This window comes from Paralichthys olivaceus, chromosome 20, assembly GCF_024713975.1.
Source record: "Paralichthys olivaceus isolate ysfri-2021 chromosome 20, ASM2471397v2, whole genome shotgun sequence".
NCBI lineage: Eukaryota > Metazoa > Chordata > Actinopteri > Pleuronectiformes > Paralichthyidae > Paralichthys > Paralichthys olivaceus.
In genome coordinates this window covers 14,279,830-14,299,749 of record NC_091112.1, presented here as the reverse complement: position 1 = coordinate 14,299,749, position 19,920 = coordinate 14,279,830, and the positions used below count along the sequence as shown (strand labels likewise).

Sequence of the window (19,920 nt, the reverse complement as noted above, 5' to 3'; positions counted from 1 at the left end):
GTCATAATCCGTACAGTAGCCTTTGTGTAATCCTGCTTAATATCAGACAGACGAACAAACACAGACAAAAACACAACCTCTTTGGCAGAGGTAAAGATTTCTTAAAGAATAAACGATAGAGTCGTCCTGCAAAGTTCATCGGCAGTATCGAGTTTCTTAGATTCTCATTTGAAACACATTTGGAGATTCGGTTACCCCCCCCACCAATCGACTCCCACCCTTGAGCTCCTGTGTGCATGCTGCCTCAGAGCAGAGCAAATATAGCAGGGTTATATTTATGCTGTGAGTTCATCCGACAGTCCATCTGGCTGTTTCCAAGTGAAAGGGAGGGACAGACAGAAGAGCACCAGCGGGTCTTGTGATCTGTGGTCTCCGCCTGGTCAGCGGGTGTTGTCATGCAGCACGGGGTGGAGGGGTTCGGCGGGTGGTGGTTTGGCAACTCACCAGAGGCCAGGCTTGGTCAAAACCCACTGGCACTATTGAGGTGCTAAATGCTAATTTAGCTCAGGGCTCTGAAATTGTACAACGGCAGCTTTAACACTGGTAGTTTCAATAATGTGACCTTTTAATGAAGCTTCTCCCTGGGATGGCAGCTTGCACCTGCTATCAACTTGTGACTGTACCCATAAACATCGCTGCCAGTGGTGCGCAGATATGTTTCTGTGCACTTGGTCTCAAACTACGTGGGGTTTCTCATTAGTGGGTCAATTCTAACATACGTAGGCCGCTCTGCAGTTTTTCCTGAGATCAACTATCACAGATGACGTGGGAGCGAGATTGATCAGCTGTTGAGAGGTGAAAAACAGGAATATATCATGACAGTGATTGACTTAAACGTGCTTTAGCTTCATATATGTGATTTCATAACATTTAAGTGTCATATTCCTCACAGCTGGTATTTAAATGCACTAAAATCTGTCTTTCTTTCTCCACTTTCCCCCTCTGGTTTTAGTTTCATGTTCTCCAGCCTTTATGGCAATGTCTCTAGTAGTTAAATCACTTAACAGCTTTGTAATGGTAAAAGCAGAGCCACACGGCATATGGTCCCCCCCCCCCCCACACACACACACTTTTCATGGACCACTGTACGCACTCGTGTTCAAACCCCTACCCTATAAACTGGCTTAGTTTTACGGGCTGAAATTGTTTTTTAAGGAAAGGGGTGTGAAATGTTGGGAGACATAGTGTGGGAGCATTAAAAAAGTGAGCCCAGAGACCAATGTACATCACGGCCAGGGAAATTTCACATGCCACCTTGGATGTCCAAGTTCCTACTCAATGTTTTTTCCATCCCTAATGTAAATGCCAATTTTAAATGGGGGCAACTGCAGCTATAATGCTTCTCTCTTTGTGTTTTTCAGTTAAGAAATTCAATATCTTCAGTGTCTTAATTCAGGCCCATTTCATTCATCTAATACATTTGGATTACAAAAAGATTTATTTCTTCCTCTCCACAGCTTGATGACTGTACGTTTCAGCTCTCTCACAATGGCACCTATCTGGATCTGGAGTCCTCTCTGGCTGAGCAAAGGGACGAGCTGGAAGGATTTCAGCAGGATGACACAGGGTGAGAGTGACTCACGTTTATAATCTCCGCACACACTCCTTGACACCCATACACTTCCCCTCTTCTCCGTCGAAACATCTCAATTCATTTAAGTGATGAGCCCCCTCGCCTCTTCTCTGCCTCAAACACACATACGTTTTTCAGAGCTTCTCCATTCTTATAAAATGGGGAAGAATCACAAGCTGCTGGATATGGATTTCTTGGAAGCGCAAGTTCACGGAAAGTATGAAGCCCTTTGGAAAGCGAGACAGATGTGCCCTCCCTTCCACAGCAACGGCTCCCCTCTCTGAACTGTACTTTTATAATACTTGTTATTCTGGTCGTCTTTGTGACAAGATTTTCACAGTTCACAAACCTGTCAACTCTGGATGCTCAAAGAAACAGCACGACCACGTTCTTACAGTACTGCTGAGAATCATTTTCAGTCTCTCACATATCTGCTGTCTCTCTTTGGGTCAACGGGAGAAATGGAAAATTGAATCCAGCTACTACGGCTCAGTATTTCCCACAGAAACTTTTGTAGCAGAAGTGATGAGCCATGCTTTATCCTGACATATCATGTCTTGTGATCAATTTAACAGATTTAGGCCGCAACAATAGCTGTATAATATTAGCTGTGTGAAGCACTACCTTAGTGTTGACAGGTGTATGATAATGATCACATTTATGGGATAATTTAGCAAAACAACAATCCAGCTGGATTAGTGATTCGTAGCTGATTTCTAGTTTGATTGTTGATTGTATGTTAATGATCCTGTTCAGAGACTGTAAATAAAGATAGACCACATAACTGCTCGCTAAAAAGGGAAACCAAAGTGTCTTGATCACCACCTGCTGGCTGGCTGCAGTATAGGTCGCCTCTCCCATGTTGTAGATGTGACATGGACCAAACTAAAAGTTCACATTAGATACATTTTTCTATCACACTTTTGTGGGTAAGTTTGTTTTAATTAGTCATTCGACGTTAAAAACGGGTTATAAGATCATGATTGATAGCTGAGGCTGATTCCTGATTGGTTGACCACATGTAGGACTGCACTTCCGCGGCTCCAATCCCTACTTGACAGACTGTGGCTCAAAATGCACAGGTTTGCCAGTGTTCTTATCTGGCTTAATGTCTGGATAGTGGGAGGAAATATGTCATTCATCTTTATGTAGAGTTTATGTAAGTGAATAAAGAAGAACTGACCCTGGATATGCAATAACTGGCAAACACAATCAGTCAAGTCAGTTTGATTTTCTGGTTATTTTGAAGCGTGTTTATTATTCATAGAATAAGTCTTTGCCTCAGCATACAGTAGGACTGAGAAGCTGTTTTAATTAAATAACCAAACAATGTGGCATTAAAGGGATGGTTCGCCCAAAAATGAAAATTCACTCCTTATCTACTCACCACTTTGACAATGGAGGGGTGGGTGAAGTGTTTGAGTCCCAAAACACTTTTGCAGTCTCAGGGGTAAACAAAGTTACAGCCACATCCGCTTGAAGTAACAAAAACAGAAATGCCTCCATACTGCTCCTGTGGTGTCATCTACGTGTCCGTAAACCCTGTTGTTTAACACTGAGCCATGTGTTGCTTTGCTGACCCGATGTTAATTTTAGCTAATTAGCTTCATAATAAAGAAGTCAAAACCATCTATCTTTATTTTGACATAGTGTAACATCATTAACATTATAGTTTATAGTGTGAGGAGCTAGATACATTGCACTAGGCTGTCCTGTTGAGTTTAACTAGGTCAGTTCTCAGGTATTGCCTCCAACCCATGCAGTATTGTGTGACCTGAAATCACTCTATGTACACACAGCATTGTCATGCGGAGCTCTGAGAAGTGCACAGAGAATGCAGCAGTTAAGTGGCTGCATATGTCTGTGACAGTGTGTGTGGTATGTTGATGTGTTTGGAGACTGGGGACCAGTAGAATGATAAGTGATGGCGGGCCCACAGAGCCTGCTTGTTCTCTGTGTCTAATTGTGCTGGTTTCCATGCCTACATTTATTTGTTTGTCTGTGCGTGCGTCTTTGTTGTGCCTGGTGACACTTTTGACAGATGATGGACAGGTGAATAAAGGTGTGTGTGTGTGTGTCGGGGTGGCTGAGACCTTGTGGAACTGGTTGAGTTGGACGGGCCTGTCTGTCAAACGGAAGCTTTTAGCGAGGTCACACTGTGCAGGCAGCAGGAAGTGAATCATACATCGGGTTGGGTTTGACCCCTTGCCAGAAAAAATAGAGTGTAAGGATGGATCCTGTCCTGTCCTCCTCTCACATTATTTATATTGTATCACCAATGACAGAAATAATCACACCTAATATCTCAGCCCCACACCCACACCACCGGCTGTTTTTGACAGCTGCTGCGATCATAGCAGGAAGGTTACTCTTCTGAATTCCGCTTTGATTCCCGGTTCTTTCTATGTTTTCCCACATCTGCATGATTGTTTTCCGGCTTCCTGCCACAGTCCAAAGACATTGGAAACGGCGTAGGCTTGAAATTGATTTGTGAATTGGAGAATGTTTTTTTTATTTTTGCATGTTGTTGGCCCTCTGATTCGCTGGCGACCTGTGAATTAGGCCTAATTTTTCTAGTTTTTTACTGACAACCAGGAACTAGAAAACCGAATCTTGCCTTTCACTGAAAAGTGAGCAGAGTCTGATAAACAGCACATTGGTATGAAGATCTTTTCCACTTAGAATTTACGTTCCCACGCATCAAAAATGTGTTGAGATTCCAGCTGTGGCTGGACACTGCTCACCACAGCCGACAGTAAACAAAGTCCTCTGGTGACAGGACGGCTCGGTCTGCTTCCCCTGGAGAGTGAGGACAAGAATGGTGTGAAAACTGCTGTAGATTATGCTTCCCTTTTTTTTTTATCCCTGCAGATCGTGTTGAATACACTCTCTGTGTTTAAATGTTCTCCTATTGTCCACTTTTACTCTCTCCGCATCTCTGCTTTGACAGTCCTCCACACACAATAGATTGTCCGACTGGTTAGTAAGACCAATTTCTTCATCAGTATATCAACAGATCGTAACATTTTGCTCTATTTCCGAGCAACGCTGATAACAGAGCTCAACAGAATGACATGAGGCCAGCTGCTCTCTTGTCTGTGTTATCCTTACCTCATGTTATGCATAACAAGTATCTCCCAACCGTGTGTGTTGTCAGGGCATTTTGGGCTGGATGCTATCAGCATGTTAGTGATGGAAGCTCCTATAGATCAGATGATAAGGGCTGAGGTTAGAAGAGAGAGTTTGACTCATAATAGATCATAGTCTCCTCTCATGTTTATGTGCACTCATTTTGTTTTTCTGCTGTAATTATGCTGTGTATGAATGTGTGCTCATTGGCATGATGGTTTGCAGAGGTGTATAAATGTGTGTATAGTGTGTTGTGTCTGCTCGGGCAGTTCTGCTGTCTATATCTTCAAGGCTCAGATGTGTATCAGTATAGGGGTACCAATCTAATGCAGGCCACCATTTGTTTTCACCATTCCCGTCATGCCAACAGGTTTGCACCATAAAAAGGTCCATCATAACAAACCCTTGTGTCATATTGTGTTTTGAAATCAGATTTTTCTTCACACAAGTAACAAAATCAGTTTGAAAATTACACTTGATTCCTGAAGTGAAACATTAGCTATGGTGAAATTGTTTACTTCACTCAGCTACTTTCATGAAAGTATTTTTTAAATAAATAGTTTACTTATTAATCTGTTTTTGTCATTCCTCTCCCCCCCTCTCTCTCTCTCTCTCAGGGCCAGAGGGAAGAAGCACAGTGTTATTCTCCGGACCCAGCTGACAGTCCGTGTGCACTCCTGCATCGGTGAGTGCATGTGTGACATGTTTATATATGCTTAGAACATGTTTCTCCCTGGGCACACATGCACATTTTTACAAATCAGAAAGCACCAGTACACACTGTACTGAATGGCTGTCCAGGGGGTTTACACATGGTACATACTGGGGTCAGACCAGCAACTCAGAAGCAAATGTGACTGGTGTGTGTGTGTATGTGTGTGATTGAGATGTGAGGTGGGTACTTTTGTATATCAAGAATCCGTTTGAGATGGTGAAGAGGAGAGTGAGAATGAAACTGTGGGAGAAGGGTGAAAAATACTAAAAAAGATAAAATATGAAATTAAAGAGATAAAAGGGGAATTTGTCATGGTGAAGAGGAAGAAATGAATGACAATGGAGGAGGTAAATGATAGATGTATCAAGCACATATCCATAAAATCTTTTAAATCATGATACTACAGCATGTTTTTATATCTGTCATTTAGCCATATGCAATTAACGTGCCTCATGACAAACAACAAAATCTCCCATGTATTCCAAGTGGATTATTATGAGTATTACCATATTGTTGTTGTGAAACTTATTCTGAAGTATAACTTCAAAAAATTGCTCGATATTCCTCATTTAAACACAGACGACAGGTTGATCAGCTGATATTCCCCTCTAAAACAACATGTCTAAAATTTGCACTTTATTTTTGTAAATGTTTTTTCATAATATCACAACCTTATTCTGAATATTTCTGATTTGTTTTCTTTTTAAGTGGCCCTAATAGTCCAGCGTAGATTAATGACCCCCAAACCAAAGATAACCTTTGAATCTTTAGAGTTTTCACATACACGTATATATATATTCTTTAGAGCTCTAGAATTGAAAATGAAGCCCACTCACTCAGTCACTTTGTCCAGCTTGAAATAGCTCTGTAACTAACATTGATTGTTATGGATTTGAACTCATGTCCCCCTCTGGACCAATGTTATAACATCATGATACTTTAAATATTCATGTTTCACTGCCATCACATGGAAGATTCTCTTAAAAGATAAACTAAGATGAACACACACAGACTCTTTCTTTCTCTTACTTTCCTTTGAGCCAGTGCTCCTCACTCCTTTCCTCCTGGACTAGTCTGCATGGTTAACATTCTCCATGCCAGTGATAGCAGTGCTAATTCTGGATCCTAGAATCAGTGACTCTCATTCGTTGAGAACATGATGAGGTAAAAGGTCACTCGAGGTGGGGCTGAGGGTGTTAAGGAGAGACTACATGTGAATATATAAATACATATTTGTATGTTTGTGTTTGAAACTAATAGAAAGCCTACATGCATGCATGAATCCACATAACCTCTCACCTCACTAATGGGCCTGCGAAGATGTAATTGTATATATTACTATATTTGCTTGTCTCTATACTATTTAAAAACCAGCTTCTTATGAGAGCATATATTTAAGCTTGCATCATCACAACACGAGATGCATTTCCTTTTGAATGGCACGAGTGACATTTTGCCCTGGGCCAAAGCGTAATGATTTTGCTCACTGTATTGACCGCACTCCAGATTTCAGTCGGCATGGCACAGATTCAGCGCAGCAATCCGATCCGGAGCGAGGCTGATATTCTGGGGTGGCCGGTTGTAATTCAGCTGCATTAAACAGATGTATAATCAGACAGCTTGAGTGAGTCCGAGAGATCCGTTTCCTTCAGAGATCTACTGACTCTTTTCCCACCCCCCTCTGAGTTGCTGCGGCAGTGAGTCGGTTCAGCTGTCCACTCATCGAGCCGTTTAACGCTCTGTAATCCTGCGGAGCCTTGACCTGCAAATCGCCTGAGTAATGGTCAGCGTACCATCCACTAAATGAAAAGTCTGTCACAATCAAGGATAAAGATTATTTGTATAATCAAGGATCTGTGATTTACAAGATGATCGGTGGAGGATCACATGTTTAAATCAAGCATATAGATTGCTGATAATGTCGCATGATACTTAATGTTTACTATCCGTGATTAAAGCAAAGGAAAGGATCAATTCCTTACAGATTCTTCTAATCTACGGGTTTGATCAGCAAAGATCTGGATTTGATTGTATTAGGGTCAAATAATAGGAAGATCTTAAGGTTTCTTTATTTGAATGCCACTAATAGAAACACTGCTTTCTTTGGCATGTCTTGGCACCACTGCTAATGCCAGCCCCACACTGGATGATAACTTGGCACATTTTTGGTTGTTTACGCCTCTCACGACAACTGCAAGGTTGTTCCATATTCGAGGTCGGTCTGGTTATCTGCCCAAATGATCCTGTAGCAAGGCATTTACAGAGATAATCTTAATGTTACTGACTGGATGAGTGTTCCAATCGTAAATCTTAAACATGTTTGGTATTCACTGAAATTGAAATTGAAATCCAGTAGAGTGAAATGAACAGAAATTGAACATTGAGTTGAAAACCTAACGAGAGTGAGCTGAGTGTAAGGCATCACAGAGACACTGATCAGTGTTAATATAAAATGTATCTCCATGACAGTGGAAGGTCAGAGAATGGTAGTGACTACATTTCTAATGATCACAATAGTGTTAGCTTCCTGTTTGAGACTCACCTCCAGCTCATGTTGCAGAATGTATCCACCAATTCTGCCCTACGTGACCTGATCCACAGTGTTTCTCTAGTGTTTGTTTTTTTGGTGAAAACCATTGTATACATACCCAACATGTAACCAGCTGACGACAACTGTCCGTCTCTCCGTTTGCCCTGAACTCGTATTTGATAGTGAATGATTCCGAGATCACAAATCCATCTCGCAATCGCCACTTTGGAAAGTCAAAAGACTGGAACCTGTGTCTCGACTTAATAGTTGAGTGGGTTTTCTAATGATTAAAATACTTGAAATCGTATGCCTGGGGCCTGCAACTTTTAAAAACTTTTAAAATTAATTTAGTTGCCCCTGGGAGTAAATAATGCTTTGTGGTGTATGTGTTAGCAGGGTGTGATATTGTGTGTGAGTTAATGAGTTTTTCTATTATATCTAAAAAGGAGGACATGTCAGTATCGTCAGCAGAGCACTGACTTTGTCTGTTGGTGGAAGTTCTACTCTACCTGCAGTGAGTCTGCACAAGAGAAGCCTCTGTGGCAGTTTAATGATCCAGCGCTTACTACAGAACTCCACTGTAAGACCAGGGTATTATGGAGTCCTGAGTGTCCTCAGCTTCGGGTTGAGTGAAGTTTGGCCTGAGCCTCATTATTTTAATTTGTCCTTTTGTCTTTTAAAATCTGCTTGTGTGCCCCCTCTCAGTCGATCCCGTGTTCAGCAGTCTTGTCAGATTGCCAATCAGAACCTCTTGTTTTAGGGTTAATTTTAGCATTGCAGCGCAGTCGCTGTGGACCGTGGCTGACGGGTGCGGAGAGGTCTTAGTGGTAAAGTGGAGGTGATATCTTTAGAAAGTGTTGACAGCACAGACACATGCAAGAAAGGCAGTGCAGAGCTGAACCTCTAGTTGCTAAATGTGAGTTACAGGAAGTAAGGGGTGCAAAAAGGGTTGATTGAAGAAGACAGGAGAACTGGAAGGAATAATGTTGATAGGTGGTACAGAAATGATTGGAATGTTTTCATGTGGCACTATCAGATTTTTATTCCTAAAGCTATAATCAGCAAGAGTTTTATGCAACAAGACTAGCAGTTCGCCTTACACCCCATAATATGAAAGTGCCAAAGTAATTAATTTGTAAGGGAGGTGAATTTAATCATTGTTATTATGTGGCTGCATCTACCTCACAGAGAGCAATCATCTCCTGAATGTGTTAGGCTATTATTTTATGACATGGCTTATGAACTTTAACAAAGTCTCCAGCATGTAAAGGGTTCACCCTCTTGGGAGCATGAATGTGGATCTTGGCTGTTGTCAGTATGATTCATGGCTCCAGGGGAAAGGTCAATGGGTCATGCAACAGATTCTAGCCACATATTTGATATATACCTATTAATTCTAATTTATAATCTACTGACAGATATACGATACCCTTATTTTGTTTTTGTGGCAAATGTATTTACTCATCTGGACATTTTACAGTCAGAAAATAAAAATGTCAGTTCTATTTGATGGACAAACTATGTAAGAAGCAGTGTTAATTTGTAATCATGTTTCTGGCCTCCATGCTGTAAGTTCAGCATCAATCCTCTTTTTAGGTCTTGGACTCTATCTATAAACTTCTGAAATATCAGAAATTCCCAGAAATACAAGGCAAATTTAGCCGACAAAGGTTTCACTCCCTTCATTAGGCAGCCGCTAGTACTATTGTTATGATAGAGTTGTTTTGCTGACAGTTGCCTTTTGTGGTCCAACTCCATGATGACTACTGTGCAGACTCTGGCCCCAAATTATGTCACCTGGTCGAGATGGGAGCACCCATATCAGTGGCTCCGATTTCACACAGTAGAAAGAAGTGAACATGCGTTGTCCATCTTTATGCACAGTCTATGTTTTATAAGAACAAATTATTATTGATTATACAAGTGTAGTCATGTCGACCATTGCTAAAATAAAACATTGATCTATGTTAGCTCTAGCTATGTTATACCTAGTGTTTGTTTTTATGATCTTCATTACGTGCTGACATAAAAACTAAATGCAAAACATAATGAATAGATTCAAATGCAGAAATGATAAAAGCAAATATAAACCTGACAGGCTGAGTACTAACTTTCTTCAAAGTGCTTAAGTTACTGTGACAGAAAGTTTCCAGACTACAGAAAGTGTTTTTGCTTCCCATGTGTCTCATTTCCCAGCCTCTCCTCAAGTGAAAGGGTATGCGGTAATTAAATACAGTTTAAGTTATCAAATATGGAGAGGCTATGCTATTTGACAGGTAAAGCTCCCTGTAATGAGTGGTACAGCAGGTGAAACAAAAGAACTGGAGTGCAGAACAAAAGACCTTGCATGTGTTTTGGAGCACGTTCAATCCCTTTGCAGTGAGCTGTGGATTTGAGCCTTTTTTTCCCTCTCAAAAACGAAAGAATCCAAAAAAAATTGGCCTCTGCGCTGCTGGATTTCTGCTCCCCAATTATCCATCTCTAACCACCCCCTGCAGAATAGTGAAGGAGAGGCGGGAGCTGGAGGGTGAGGTGAAGTAAAGGTTGACTCTCTTTGATTTTGTCTGGTTGTGTTTTTACATAACAAATTAGCATCATGAAGAAAATGTTTCATCTATCTTCGCTCACCTGTTCCGTCTAACCTCACCGTTCCCTTTCAGCACAGGATTCGCAATTCATAAAATACGCCTGTCCTCACACCGCGTTTACAAAAGCAGAGTTTATAGTAACCTTATTTATACATTGTAATGAGACATTTTGAGGATTTGATGGAATCAGTGAGGGTTGAACAGATCAAAATCTCTGTAAATATAAGCTTATACTGACATGGTGGTCTCGGGTGAAAAAGCAACAGTCAGCGCGCCATGTTGCTTTGCCAGTGGGGGTGCAGTGGTAGTCCCTGTACTCTGGGCCTGAGATGCTGCAGAATGACAAGACCACAGCTGGTTCGAACAGCGATTTACTGTTGTGGCGTTCCCCCCGCTGTGGGAGATAAGGCCTGGTAATGGCATGGTGTGACAGGGAGATAATGCTCAGTGGGTAATGGGTAAGCTGCGAGGGGGCAGTGGTGTACAGTTGAACATCTGTGGCTGTGCAGTCGTAAGACTCCAGACCCATTATATGGTTTTGCTAAAACGCTGCCCTTTAGCATCTGCGCTACCCTTACCCAACATGCTACCAACTACTTTTCAATCTGGCATCATTTCCATTGCTACTTCATCCTCTTTTTTTTAACTTTGCCCCACATTGTCCATTTGTCCCCATTTCTATTTTTTAACATCTCCTGGCTGGTTGCACGCAAACACGCTGCACTTCTGTCATTTAACCCCTGCATTTCTTTCTTTTCCTGGCCTGCATGCTTTGCTCTCTAAATCTATATTTACTCTGCTCAGCATCACTTACTGTTCCTAACACTTTGTTCTCATCGACACCTGTGGCTTCAGCTCAAGGAGCTGTCGCTTTATGATCTGTGTGTTTGCACGTGCGTGAGTCAACAAGGACATTTTGCAGCTTTATCTGGGTGGGACTAATATATATTAAACATGTAGTAATGGCTCAGTACATAGATTTACATTCTTGCCAGTATTGGATGCATTTCCGATGTTGGTATCCGAACATCTCTACTTATGAATTGTTTGCATATGTCTTGACAAGTGTCGACCTGTCACTGACATTTTTTGTTTGTTTGTACTTGGTTTTCATGATCTGAGCTTTAAAGTCAGAAACGAAAACCTTCTCAGTTCTCATCTGTATTTCACAGAGAGAAAGGGGAATGTGAAATTATTCAAACAGTTTTCCCTCTACCCTCACCAGCAGCTGAGACCCCGAGGAGCCACCAAGAGCATTGCGCCCACATGAGTCATGCCTTACTTAATGCTATGGGAGATGGAGAGATCATCTGATGAGGCATTAGGGATAGAGGTGGAGAGCAGCAGAAGTGAAGGAATAACATGCCTGTAACATGCATCTATCTTGAAGCTGTTTTCCATTCCCACTGCTGTAGTGTTCTCCAACCTGTGTCTTAACTGTAAATAACTTGCTGTCTTGCAGTAGTAGATCATGTTAGGTATAAGGGAGGCTGGGCTAAGAAAAGTTAATCTGGCTTCTGTTGCAGTAAGCTATGAGCAGAGAGCAATAACAAGTATGCACACTGGACATCACGCTCAGCTGTCTGGCTCCACATTTCCATATTATGTGATTACTTCTGGCTTTCATGGGTTCATAATCCTGTTGCATGTTGCGTGTCTCCATTGTTGCTGTTATCAGTTGCTGTGTTGTGGCGGCTCCTGTGTATATGTGCTTTCTGTGGATGTGGCAGGGTTTTCCCTGGGCTCTATTATGCTGACAAACATGAGCAGACCAACTGTTGTGCTGTGGCACCACTCACTGCGGTCTGGGATTCTTTTTTCTTTCCCAAGTCTCAGAGTGCTTGCTGGAAGAAAGTAAGAAATATACAGTATCCCTGTGTGTGTGTGTGTGTGTGTGTGTGTGTGTGTGTGTGTGTGTGTGTGTGTGTGTGTGCGTGCGTGCGTGCGTGTGTGTGTGCGCGCGCGTGTGTATGTGTGTGTGTGTTTGCTTGCCTGTGCACACGTGTGAGTCTGGGCTTGTTCATACATGCACCAGAATGTGTCTGCACAAAACCTCTGGCTGGTCTGTTTTAATCATTTTGAGGCGATTACATAATGCAATAAAACATTACAAGTACCACAAGCTAAACATCCAGCGCGCTCACTGGAGAATCTGCAGGCTTGGCGTCTTACTCGGCCATGGGCTTTTGGAGATGATGGGTTTAGGGAATGTGGGAATGTGTGGAGAGAGATGGGGAGAGGGCCTGTTTCCAGGGAAATGGTAAATCACTTAGGGAAGGAAGCACAAGGGGAAAACAAAGCAAGGAGGAAATGCACCTGCCAGACAGAGCAGCAGCAGCAGTTGGCAAGTAGATCCTCGAGTTATGTCATAACTCTGTGGTCTGCTGACTTCCAGGTGAGGACAGAAAATAGAGAAAGTTATGCCAAAGTGTTACAGTTACAGCTGCTGCTTTCTTTTGACAACAACACACACTGTGGTTCTTTTATACTATAATGTGCATCCCTAAAATATATTGATCTGAAAGTTTAAACTAGAAATGAATTTGGCTGCACTTTGCTAACGGATGCACGTAAACATACTGTTTGCATTCAGTAGTGTTAAACAGTATTTCACATTAGCTCTTTGACACTAAAGTTGCTTAATACAACACTACTAGACTTATGTCTGTTACACAGACAGACACACACACACACACACACACACACACACACACACAAACAAGTGAGGGCTATAATATCAGGTAAGTGTGGTATGAGTCAGAGCTCATATTCACTCTGCTATAATCCACTCAGCAAGCAGCACATATCCTCCAGTATCCTCTGTGTTTGCTCACTTTGGCTGCCGTTAGTCCTGCTCTGGTTTCTCTGTCTGTTTCTACTGTGTTTGTCTTTCTCACTCTTTCTGCGCCTGTCTTTTCTCTCCTTTATGCCTCTCTTCCTCTCTCTTATTTGCATACCTCTTTTTTCTATAAACCCAATCCAGCCAATTTATTTAGATGACTGTTTATAAAAGTATGCTGCCTGATACATTTAAAAACCCACAGATTAATGGTTTAGATAATAACATTCGATTGAAGTTATTGTTTGACTTCTCATAATTTCACTCAATGTTTCGGACAATTTCTAAAATTTAAATTGGACTTAAAGCTTTTGCAAAATTTAAACGTGTGTGTAACTCTTATGCTGCACTTATAGCTTTCTCACTCACTCTCCCTCTCTCTCTCTGCAATATGTCTTTTTTCTCAATCGCTCATTTCATTTGGCCGTTCTTTCATATTTTCTAGTCTTATTTCTGTCATGCACAGCCGCTGCACATGCCCAGTGAATCAATTAACAAGCATCAAGCGTGAGACACACAGGCAGACAGTGAGTGAGTGAGTGAGTGAGAGAGAGAGAGGAGGACAAAATGTGGGGAGGGGGGCGAGGGAAAACACCAAATGCTTGTTTCACACGTGCACAGATGAATGTGGGCTTAAACACCGCCATATTTCCCACAATCGACTTTTGTTTCAGGCTACATGCTGCAGAAAATCAGGTCACACTCTATAAGAATGCACCATCACAGATCAAATGCAATTACACAACAACAGTGATGCACAGAAAGCAACGTCAGCACCGTGCAGCAGTTGAACAAAAGATTGATTTCTAAATACATTGAAGTTTTACAGTCTAAGTAAACACATACAATATTTAGATTTTGTTAAGAGTTATGATAGAAAATGAATTGTGCTGTGCTATTATAGTATTTTGAATGTGAATCTACAGCCAACTGCGGGTTAGAGCTTATAATAGGGACTGGAAACAACCGGGCAAAGGCAACCAATCCACACCTGTAGGAATCACTCATGAACACATTATATATTATTTGTTTAATTCATTTAAAATCCACAGTGTAACCATGACTCGTCATGGTTTAATAGTAGTTATGTGCCAGACTGTTTTTTGGTAGTGAGCAGGATATTGCTGCTCACTATGTCTGGTGATGGAAACTTAAATATAAAGTGTTATTTAGTGAGCTTTAGAGGTGCTGACGGACAGAGCCATGCAAGCAGTTTTCCCTGTGTTTTCAGTCATTATGCTAAGCTAAACTAACAGGCTGCTTATAAAGTATAATATCCAATATATTGAAATATTTATGTGAGTATATAATGCGTCATCACCGCTCCTCTGGATAAAGAACACAGCTGCCTAAAGATGTCTGTGTGTGTTTATGAGTGGAAGACTATGGAGCGACTGCGATGGCAGTGGGTATATTTATGTTTGTGTTGTGGGTAACTATTCTGTATTCGTGTGTGTGTGTGCGTCCATGGGTGTTTTGTGGACTAATGTGCATGTGAAGGGCACAGGGTATTATAGTTTTAGCATGTGGTGGGGCATAGTGTGTTTGTGAGTGTGTATGCGAGTGTGATTCCGGTAGTCCGCAAAACCTAAATCATTAAATTTCAAGGTGAAGACATGTTTTAAGGATAGGGTTAAGGTTAAGTTAAGGTTAGTTTTAGGTTCAGGTTAAAGTTAGGTTTAGAATGTTATTGTGGATAAAGGTTGGAGTAAGTCTCCAGGAAATCCAATAACAAGTCAATGCAGTGTCCTGAGAAGTCATGGAGACACAACTCTGTGTGTGTGTGTGTGTGTGTGTGTGTGTGTGTGTGTGTGTGTGTGTGTGTGTGTGTGTGTGTGTGTGTATGTGCACGGTGCATGGCAGTGAGTTGCCTTCCTGAAGACATCTGCTCCCGAGCGTCTTTAACATCTGATGTCCTTCTGTGTTCGAGGTTACGGTCTGGAGATGTTTTAAATTTGTGTGTGTGTGTAGGTTTGCATTATGTAGTATATATAAGTGTGCTACAAATAAAATATAGCAGCCATTTGTTTCTACAGGGGTGGATTTATGGGAAACATAAAAGTTTGTTTTCATTCACTCCCAAGTGGTTCCATTCACACGTTTGCCTTTGGGCCTGAAGTTGTACTGTATCTGCCTGTGAGATGTGTGAACATACTTTTAGTGTGTACATGTGTATGTCACTGCTGAGCTTAGTGTAATCTCCGTCTAGGTCCGTCGCCATTCTTTAAATCGCACGAATCCCACAGTAAAACCTTGGAGGTCTCACTCTCCCTTTCTTTCTCTCTTCCCCTCTCTCTCTCTCACACACACACAAACACACGCACACACACACACACACACACACACACACTGAGTTCACGGGGCCTCTATCGTCATCCGTACCATCAGCAGCCTCCAGTGCTGCTCGCACTGTAGGCCAAGACCAACAGACAAAAAATAGACAGTCGCAAAATAACCGAGTTGTCCTCAGCAGTCTGGCCCTCGCTGCCTGCCAACTTTTCCTTTTCACTTCACTTGACATGAGACTGAAATCGTGCATTATTGTCCAAACTATATCAGCCTCTGACAGATTGATAGAGTATTTATTCTTGCAACTACAGATTAATGGACATGGCACTCCACAGATGTGTGCACACAAGAAGGGAATACCACCCAGCGGCTTTGCACATGGGTACTGAGATGAAATGCAAACTCTTACAGAGATATATCACTTGCATAAGGTCAATGTCAAGGCATCGTGGACTTTTACAATGAGTTCTCGATAAAGAATGAAAAACAAATATGCCATGTTTTTCCAAAGATAAACTTAAAACAAGGACAATTTGAGATACACATGAAATTACATTGCAAATTACTGAAAACTGTCATGTCCACTTGACTTGTTTTTCATTGACACACACACACACACACACACACAAACACACAGTGCACTGCCTGACCTGAGCAGAGCTTGAACCCATGCAGTATCTAGGGTTGTTACACTATGCTTGATACCCAACACTCCTATATTTAGCATTATACCAGTGCAGTGAGAGAAAAGACTTCCTGGGATTAAACCAAGCACTCCACTGAAGACCCAGTTTGAAAGTGAAATGACTGATTGGCCCAGACAGCCGCGTGGGGGCTTTTTTTAGAAGGGGTGCAATGAAATCCTCCAGAAACACAAGTCAGCAGTTATATCTGGGCTTAAATTCAGGACCACCAGCTGTGACCCGCCCCTCTCTCGCCTGGCACACAAACAGTTGCACCTTCCTGAATAATATTACCCTTGGTCGACCTCAGTCTGTGTTTGGCTGTAAATACCCTGCCTAATAAAAAAATGAATGATGCTAAAATGATCCCCTCTGATCAAAGCACAGAGAATACAACACCGTGAAAAGACAGCTAGTCAGCTAACCGTCCTGAATCAGTCCCAGTGGGTCCACAGTCACACACTGTGGCAGGTCCACAATGACTGTGCAGCAGATTACAGGTCTGTCGTGACACGGGGCAGCTAATATATTCAGTTATCCTCTATTTAAACTTAAAATAATGCTTTTCTGCATGTTGTAATAACAACTGATTTCCACAAAGTAGACATTTTACACATCATGCAGCCATAACTGTACAGTTTATAACAACTGCAACCAAGCACATAGAATTTACCACAGATGTTGGTGAGCATAGGTAATTGCACAGAACAGGCCCAGATGGATTTGGCAATTTTTAAGCTACAGTACACAACTTAATGAAATTAGTTAGTGCTAGCATGAGAATCCCTCTTCCTGCTCTTTTACACTCCACTCAGCCCTTCACTGACATCCTTCAATGCACGATGTCTCAGCAATTGCACAAATTGCTGGTTAGTCTTAAGCTTTATGTCAACAATGATTTTTGCACCCACTAACATCTTGCTCAACTTTCAATGGAAAAGTAGTCAATCACCTTTTTAGTGGGTTTACCTGCATTTAAAAAACCTGGTAATAGTGATGTTTTCCAGCTGCGAGCTGCTAGAAACGGGTTCACTTTTGGATCGACATCCATTAGCTCACACCTCTTTGGCCTTCTCTTTTGGTTAGTATAGGGTGAGGCTCGCTCTAACACTTAATGTAGGAATATATCTGAACTGCTGCCAGGCTGTTTAATGAGCCTCTGTCATATAAGTCTTTGACACTACCTCACAAAAAATACAGTATATTGGAGGATATTTAAAGTAGAAATGAATCTAGAAAAAAGTTACATGAGTAGCTTCAGAATTCATATTTTATCATTCAAATAAAAACTAATTTCAGTTTTTAAATTCAGTCCTAGCGCTGGTGCCAGGTAGAGGTAATGCACCGCAGGTTTCTGACTTTTTTGTACAGAAGCCTTATTAAAAAAAACAAGGCTGTGAGAGCAGTGTGGATGAACCAGAGCATTAAAGGTCATGATAAACAATCAAAAACAGACTAAAAGGCTCTGCAGAGCTGAGAGGAACTACAGAGTTGGGTGATAATTCTCTATGGACCACTTTAACTTACAAGTAGTCTCGGGTTCTGTTATTGATTATTATATTGTTATTATATTGATTAATGCTCCTTTAAGGACATCCCTACATCCGTAATGGAGATTGATTATGCTCATAAATGAATGATTTTCAAGATTTATCTTTTTGTTGTCATTTTTTTCCGTGTCTGCTACTTCTCATCCTCACAACAGTGCTCCTTTAACTAGGTCACCTTTGAGAAACATCTGCTGAGCTGGCTGCCTTTTCATAAATCTGAGAATTAAACACAGTAGCAGCAGATTTTAGCTGCTCTTTGTGAAGGCCAAATAAACAGGATTTGACAAAACACACTCAACTGGGGACTCCAATTTTGCATTTAGTAGTAACAGCAAAATACAGTGTATTTCAAAGCATAATTGCTGTGGATTAGAGCCAGTGTAGCCTGAGCTGGCCTGTGTGCTTTTCTGTTTGGAGATGTGTAGATGATGCAGTAAATGTTGAGGGATTAGTCAAAGCTGAAGGGTCACAGCACTAATCTCATTATGGCACGAGGAGGAGGAGGGATCTGACCACTCCTGAGCGACTTAGCAGGCAGCCTCAGCCCGGAGGGAATCCCTGTTTCACTACAGAGCATACACATGCAGACACACACACACACACACACACACACACACACACAACCACACACACACACACACACACACACAAACACACACACACACAGACACACAAGCACTTACACATGCCACTCTGAAACACGTGCAGTGCAGACAGTTTCTGGAAGGATTCATTCAAAATAATAATATAAACAAACAAACAAAAGGTCTTTGGATGACATCATGACTCTGTCAAGTCCTCACTTATGGTGTTGAGTTTGTATTAAAGCTGTGAGAGTTTAAACTGACCTGCCATCTTAGAGAGTTTATAAGTTTTATGTGTTGTTCAACATCATTAAATTCAAATAGAAGAGTTTTATTTCATATTAAATGAGAATGACACCACATTAAAATCTGCTCTGTCCAGATTTTTATTTGAATAAACTAATACACTAATACTACATATGAATAGATACTGTTCCCCTAAATAGGCCTTAAAAAAAAAATTGAGACTCATTGTTTTAATGCACAGGTTGTTTGGGGCCCTAGCCACTAGGGGTGCTGCTGCAGATTCTGCTGAGTAAGAGCGACATAGTTTCAGTATCTCAAATGACACAGTACCAGTTGGAGGTGCAACTCTACTGTCCACCAGTTGCTCTCCTTCGCATGTTCAGAGTCGAAACACAAACACACTCATAATCATTCATCTTCCGCTGCAAGAGTAATACATTCATAAATAATTTCCTGATAATTGATCAATTGATCACTTTCTCTTAATTGTTTACACTAAGCCTTGGGGAAACATAGAGAGAGCATTCTAAAAAAATGCACAACTCTGCTATTATAACCAAGTGTAGCGAGCCTGTAGATACTGAGGATCTGTCACACTCACAAATTATTCCCTGTGAAAATGTCAAAAAGAAAAGAAAAAGGAAAGTAAATACATTCCAGAATCTGTCCCTTTTTCTGGATCTCTGCCAAAGCTGTGTCCAAGTTTCTATTCTCTTCAGTAGTTTTGTGTAAAGTAATTAAAGCAGAAGGTTACAAACAGAACTGACTACATAACAAGTGGAAACAAGTGTCTCCGCTGGCAGATTTTTCCCCCTTTCTTTAAGAAAATGTTGATTCAAAGATGGAATATGAGGCTCAATGACTCGTTAAGGCTGACGCACTGCAGGGCATGTGAGGTCATGGTAAAACAGTGTGGACGAGGACTGCGCGTCTTCCAAAACAAAACAGTAAAACTCCAAGCAAACCTATAAATGAAATGTGCCTTTCTTTCTTTCCTTCCTCTGTCTTTCTGCACTCAGCAAACTCCGGCCCCAGCTCGCACATGGGCGCGTGCACACAGTCACACGCATGCACGCTGTGTACCAGCACATGCACAAGCCACAATGACACATCCCAGTGAGTGTTTTAGCTTTTCTTGTGACAATAATAAAACCGAGTGCCAGGAAAGAAAAAGGAGAATGACCAAAGACACGT

General features: G+C 41.5%; 1 protein-coding gene across 4 annotated transcripts in view; it reads left to right on the top strand.

The window, feature by feature from the left end:
• The window catches only part of fhod3a (formin homology 2 domain containing 3a), a 54,405-nt gene that overhangs the window by 5,503 nt on the left and 28,982 nt on the right, over positions 1-19,920 (top strand). For all 4 annotated transcript variants that reach the window (XM_069516391.1, XM_069516390.1, XM_020090693.2 and 1 more), the window contains exons 2-3: positions 1,458-1,567; positions 5,320-5,387. In XM_069516391.1, the coding sequence (XP_069372492.1) occupies positions 1,458-1,567; positions 5,320-5,387 (178 nt within the window). The remainder of the gene's footprint in view (positions 1-1,457; positions 1,568-5,319; positions 5,388-19,920) is intronic.